At 42.4% G+C, this 6,836-nt stretch overlaps 1 protein-coding gene across 1 annotated transcript; it reads right to left on the bottom strand.

The window, feature by feature from the left end:
• Positions 1–1,769: 1,769 nt before the first annotated feature.
• On the bottom strand, positions 1,770–2,788 carry LOC131803140 (uncharacterized). Its single transcript, XM_059124215.1, has one exon. It carries the CDS (start codon positions 2,745–2,747, stop codon positions 1,770–1,772), a length of 978 nt encoding a protein of 325 aa, XP_058980198.1. The 5' UTR covers positions 2,748–2,788.
• Positions 2,789–6,836: the final 4,048 nt, after the last annotated feature.

Raw genomic sequence — 6,836 nt, 5'->3', positions numbered from 1 at the left:
GACAGGAGGTCTTCTATCCATAGAAGACCGTCAGGAGGTCTTCTGTCTACAGAAGACCGTCAGGAGGTCTTCTGTCCATGGAAGACCGGCAGGAGGTCTTCTATCCATAGAACACCGGCAGGAGGTCTTCTGTTCACAGAAGACCGTCAGGAGGTCTTCTTTCCATAGAAGACCGCCAGGAGGTCTTCTGTCCATAGAAGACCTCCAGGTGGTCTTCTGTCTACAGATGATCGTCAGGGGTCTTTTATCCATAGAAGATCGTCAGGTGGGAGTTCATCTAACCATAGAAGACCGTCAGGAGGTCTTCTATCCATAGAAGGCCGTAAGAAGGTCTTCTATCCATAGAAGACCGGCAGGAGGTCCTCTATCCATAGAAGACCGCCAGGTGGTCCTTCTATCCATAGAAGACCGCCAGGTGGTCTTCTATCCATATATGACCGGTAGGAGGCCTTTTATTCATAGAAGACCATCAGAAGGTCTTCTGTCCACAGAACACAGTCTGGAGGTCTTCTGTCCATAGAAGACCGACAGGAGGTCTTCTATCCATAGAAGACCGCCAGGAATTTTCTATCCATAGAAAACCGGCAGGTGGTCTTCTATCCACAGAAGACCGGCAGGAGGTCTTCTATCCATAGAAGAATATCAGGAGGTCTTCTATCCATAGAAGACCGGCAGGAGGGGTTCTATCCATAGAAGACCGGCAGGAGGTCTTCTATCTATAGAAGACCGGCAAGAGGTATTCTATCTATAGAAGACCGGCAGGAGGTCTCCTATCCATAGAAAACCGGCAGGAGGTCTTCTATCCATAGAAGACCGGCAGGAGGTCTTCTATCCATAGAAGACCGGCAGGAGGTCTTCTATCCATAGAAGACCGGCAGGAGGTCTTCTTTCCATAGAAGACCGGCAGGAGGTCTTCTATCCATAGAAGACAGTCAGGCCGTCAGGTGTTCTTCTATCCATAGAAAACCGGCAGGAGGTCTTCTATCCATAGAAGACCTTTAGGAGGTCTTCAGTGCACAGAATTCCATCAGGAGAAGACCATCAGGAGTTCTTTTGTCTTCTGTCAATAGAAGACCTTTAGAAGGTCTTCAGGCTATGGAAGACCTTTAGGAGGATTTCTATTTATAGAAAACCATCAGGAAGACATATGTCAATAGAAGACCTTCAAAAGGTGTTCTGCCCATAGAAGACCTTCAGGTGGTCTTCCGTACATAGAGGACCTTCAGGAGGTCTTCTGTCTATAGAAGGCTGTCAGGTTTGCTTCAGCTTACAAGAGACCTTCAGGAGGTTGTCTGCCTATAGAAAACCGTCAGCAGGTTTTCTGTCTACAAAAGACGTTCAGGACCTCATCTATTCAGAGAAGGCCGTCAGGATGTTCTCCGACTAGAGAAGAAAGGCCATAGAAGACAGTCAGCTGATCTTCTACTCTATTAATATCCTATATTTAGAAGGTCACGCAAGATAAATTTCTTTATAGTATATAGTCAGGAGGTTTTTCATCCTTCGAAAAATAATCTGCAATGTATTCTCCTGAAGTATCCCTAACTCTAAGATTCCTGGAAACTTGTCGATTCCCTTAAAGTGGTCATAACTCTTGGGCTCTTTGTATATTATCCCATTAGGAATCTCTCCAAATGACTTTTGGTCCCATGGAAATCAACCCGTTTCCAGCTATTCCTATGGAAAAAAATCCCCCTCTCGGAAGGACCATTTTCCTACTCTTCCAGATTTGAAAGATGCAAAGCCATGGCTTTCTTCACCAACCTCCTTTATTTAACATCAACCCCACACTTGGAGACCACAATTTCTTTGGTTAGTTTGCCATTTTTCGTACCATAGACCTCAATGGACTTCAAGGATTTCAGACCTTCCACGACACGGCCAAATCCAATGCGTTTGCCATTCAACACACCCAATGGCTTAAAGCTGATGGCAAAATAGAACAAACCCTTTTTGTGATATTTCAAATGATCCAATGAAAAGGAAAGGATCCCTGCATATCTTCCATGATCCAGGGCCCTTTTGTCGTATTCCAGGGGCCTGGAGACCAATGACTTGTCTGGTAGCCTTAAAGTACCCTCCAACCACAGGCTGGGGAAAAGGCGCACAAATTCCAATTTTTGAGTTTTCTCCTCGCGGCAGAGTTTCATAAATTCCAAAACCACCCCAGGAGCAGCTTCGGTATATAACTGCACGGCAATGCGTCCAAGGGGTCGTATGTTCTTTACCTCCAGTTCCATCCACACCATGGGTCTCAGAACCAGTTTCAGTTTCTTATGATCCTCCGGCAATTTTAGCTGGGAATATTTTTTCAGAATCCCATGGGGCACAAGAAATTTCGCGGGCCTCCTTTTCTTTGGCTTCCTTAACTTCGTAGGATCCTGCCAGGTCTTTAACTCCCCCTTCGTGCATAGAATCCTCTTCCCCATTTCCATATTTTCCATTTCAATTTTGTACAGCTCCCTCAGCCTTATGGGCAAATTACTGGCCGCCAAAGCCGTCTCCGTGGTGCGAAATGAATTGGTGGCCCCTCTTGTACGAAAAATCTCATTCAGATGGACCAATAGCTCGGCATTGGTTTTATTCCGTTCCACAAATGTCATAACATCGTCCTTGAGTTTGGAAAATCTTGAAAAATTCCCCACATGCAGAATGGGTGGTTTGTGGTCCACAATGGCTTTGGCCTCACGCAAACGGCGTCGATGTTTTTCCAGGGCAATTTTGTGAAATTCTTCTGTGATGAGCATTTCTTTTGGGAAATCGACGTAGATCGGAATGGAAAATTTGGAAAAAATAAATGAAAATAAAATAAAATCGGAAATTTTTGAAAATAAAATCAATGAATCAAAGCTTGGGACAGAACATCCTGAATGTTTCCTATAGACAGAAGACGTCCTGAAGGCCCTTACTAGATAAAAGTCCTCCTGACGTTTTTCTATAGACCTGCTAACTACCTTCTTTAGACAGAAGACCTCTTGACGGTCTCCTGAAAATCTCCGGTACACAGAAGTTCTTCCTTCGTTCTTCTATTGATAGAAGACCTTCTGACCGTCTCCTGTGGCCAGAAGATATCCTAATGGTATTCCAAAGACAGAAGACGTTCTGGCGGTACTTTATAGATAGAAGACCTCCTGACGCTCTTCTATGGACAAAAGACTTTCTGCTGGTGGTCTGCTGGCTATGAAGAGATGACTTCCTGAAGGACCACAGAAGACGTTTTGAACGTCTTTCCTAGATAAAAGTCCTCCTGAAGTTTTTCTATAGACCTGTTTACTGCCTTCTGTAGACAGAAGGTCCCTTGACGGTCTCCTGAAACTCTCCGGTATATAGGAGCCCTTCCATTGATAGAAGACCTTCTGAACGTCTCCTGTGGCCAGAAGATGTCCTAACGGTATTCTATAGACAGAAGACCTCCTGATGCTCTTCTATGGACAGAAGACTTCTTTCTGGTTTTCTATGGAAGAAATGACCTCCTGAAGATCTTCTGTTGACAGACGATATTTTGACAGTTGACGTCCTGATGGTCTTTTATAAATTCAAATCTCCCTGGCGGTTTCTAAAGGCAGAAGACGTACTTCTGTGGATAGAATTCATCCTGACGGTCTTATCGAGAGAAGACCTCCTGAAGGTCTTTTATAGACAGAAGACTTCCTGAAGGTCATCTATACACAGAAGACCTCCTGCCGTCCTTCTGTAGGCAGAAGAAGATCCCCTGATAGCCTTTCATATGCAGAAGTTCTCCTGATTATCTTCTATAGTTAGAAAACTTATAGCTAGAAAACTTTCTAAGTGATTCTCCAAAGGGAAGCCCTCTCAACGCTCGTCAAAAGAGGGTAGTAGGGATTTTATGGGTAGAAGAGACCTCCTAACTGTATAGAAATGTCCCGATGGTCTTCTAATAATATATGACCTCCCATCTCTTTTACAGTGAAAATACCTCTTGACTGGTTTCAGAGGATAGAAGATATCCTAAAGGCCATTTTTGGGCGGACTTATTTTCCAGGGCAATTTTGTGAAATTCCGATTTTTTTAAAAATAATGAAAACAATATTCCGAAACAAATAATCGAAAATATTGAACATTTATTCTAGGAGGGAAGTATTTCTGTAGGTTATGCCGACAGGTGGTCCTACACTAAAAAGAAGTATTTCCAAATTTTTTTTTTAAAGAAAAAGACCTCCGAAGGAAATGAGAACAATTTGTAGAAATATTAAAATTTCTAAAAACTGACCTGAATCTCTTCTATTTGTAATTTTAATTTTTATTTCACCTATCCGCAGAGTACTTTCAAGTGTACCCCTGGCCACGGAAGTCCCTCGGAAAGTTGTCCAGCTGTTTGATGATTTACAGACAGTTTTTTATACCCTCAGCCCTGTGACAATAGAGGGTATATATAATTTGATATAGCCCAAAACGTGCCTCATCGAAATAACGGCTTTTGGACCTGGGTCTCTTCGGATTATACCGCGGACAGGATCTAGCGGTATAATATTACGATGTTCCAAGTTTGGACCAAATCGGATACTCCTATCGAGAGTTATTGCGCGCACCAGATAGGCGGACGGATGGACATCAGTAGATTGACTCCAAATGTCCTAAAACGGATTTGGTCCAAAGAGACCTGGGGCCCAATACCCTTATTTCGATGGGCCACCTTTTGGCCGTAACAAATGATATATAGCCTCTGTAGCCATATGGCTGTGGGTTTAAATATCACCTGAAGCTCTCCTATATGGATTATTTATTTCACCCATCGCCGGATTGTATCCAAGGGTTCCTCTCGCCACAGCAGTCCTTCAGAAAGTTACCCGCCTCTTTGTCGATTTCCAGACAGTTCTTTTTATCCATAAAAATACCTTCTCCTTGGAATTATTTCCTCCTGAACATGATGTCCTCTCATTAAATAAATGAAGTGTAAATTACAAAGCCAGGGATGGAAAGTCAAGGATGTAATGATGAAGATTCTGATGGTGATGGCAATATCGATGGCAATGGCAACACCTACAACCGGCCACAAAAAGAAGCAACCTCACCACACACACACACAACCGTCTGCACATGAAAATAATTAGCCTTCCTCAATGACGAAGAAGAAGAAGATGGAAAAGGCGTTGGTAATGTTGCTGATACCAGCCACAACAACAACAACAATTGTTGCAAAGATAGCCACAACAATAATAGCGACAGCATCAGCAGCCATTTATTATGGCTGTTGAAAATAATTAATTTATATCATTTAACATGACAACACACAGTTTTAATTGCAAACATGAAACAATCGGCAGCAACATCAGAACAAGGATCTCAAACCCCCTCATCCTCTCTTTGGAGTCTCTTCTTTTTGCCCAGACAATTGTGGTGATGGGGGAAAAAATAAAAATTGAAACAACAAAGAAAAGCAGATGAGCAGCAGCAGCAGCAACATAATAAAATGTAATGCAACAAAAAAGGAGAGAGAGAGCGGGAGAGGGGGAGAGCGAGAGTTAAGTGCAATAAATAACCATAAATAAGGACCTTTAGTAAAACACCCAACCAGCAAAGTCAGGTCAGGAAAGCATGAAAAATTACAACACACGACTTGATGGCAAAGTATCTTCTGTTGCCGTTGTTGTTGTTGTTGTTGTTCTTGTTGGCCTCCCCTGCTGAAGGCCAAGGCTGGCTTTCTCGGCAGCCAAGTGCCTTCGTGCCGTAAGTGGCTTTTGGCCAGAATTGTTGTGTTAAATTAAACTCCAGCTCTACCCAAATTATGCATATCCTTGTTTTCCGCCACGGCAATTGGCCGTTATGGCGAGTCGCAACTAAGGACGATGTGGCCAGTGGCCTGGAACGAAATGGTCGCCAGAAAATGCTGGTGTTTATTATGTTTCGGCATTATTGGTGGATTACAATGGAGAAGTGCAAAAGGAACTGGGAAGGACTCACTGGGTATTTTTTTCTTTTCGAGAAGGTTAATCAGTTCAAAGGAATTATGAAAGAGAAAAAAAAGGGAGTTTAGTGGTAGTACAGGATGGGAGAATTTCAAAGGATTCTTCGTGGCAACGCGTACTTTTACAGGTTTAAAGCACCTGTAAAAGTACGAGTGTTCGTTCAAAGAGAGTGTGAGAGAGAGAGAGAGAGTGAGAGAGAGAAAGTATCTTCTTGGGAAATATCAGGGTTTAGAAATTGAAGAAAAACCCATTAGAGTGTCTTCATTTAATAGATGACCATCCGGAGATATTTTTTTACAGAAGACTGTCAGCATATTTTCTTTCAAAAGATCGTCACAACTTTCCGAATGTCCTCTAATGACAAGGGTCTTATAGCAAGTCTTCCCTAAGTCGAATCGAAATATGTCACTAAAAGACTTTCAGATGACATTTTTAATAGAGCGCCCTCTGAGGGATGTATTTTAATTGAACATCGTCTTGAGGACTTGTCTGTATGTTCATCGTCAAAAGAAAAGTCACAGATTTTTTCCAAAAGAAGACTGTCAGAGGATATTCCCCCCATTAAACGTCATAAGCAAATCTTTTTTTAATAGAATGCCACTCTGAAGGCGTTTTCAACTGAACCTTCTCCAGGGATCTTTTCTCAATAGAAGAAGTTCTGGAGGAATATTGCCATTGGGGGACTAGGATTCCTTTCTTTAAATAAAAGAGGATCAGAAGGTCTTTTTTCATCATAAGCCCGTCATTATGTATTTATAAAAAAGTCCTGGGTCTTTCTTCCAACAGAATACCTTCAGGAGGTTTTTGGAGGAATATTTGGAATAGAAAGGCTTTTAAATATCTTCCATAAACAGAAGATTTGTCCAAAGAATTCTTCTGGAAGAAAAGGACCTTTTCTATGAAGAGAAG

Source organism: Musca domestica, unplaced genomic scaffold (genome assembly GCF_030504385.1).
Source record: "Musca domestica strain aabys unplaced genomic scaffold, Musca_domestica.polishedcontigs.V.1.1 27, whole genome shotgun sequence".
In the NCBI taxonomy this organism is placed as follows: domain Eukaryota; kingdom Metazoa; phylum Arthropoda; class Insecta; order Diptera; family Muscidae; genus Musca; species Musca domestica.
This window is presented reverse-complemented; position numbering and strand designations above follow the sequence as displayed.

Bases quoted from the DNA above. Each gene is read 5' to 3' on its own strand.
- LOC131803140 (XM_059124215.1), bottom strand. From the start codon at position 2,747: ATGCTCATCACAGAAGAATTTCACAAAATTGCCCTGGAAAAACATCGA.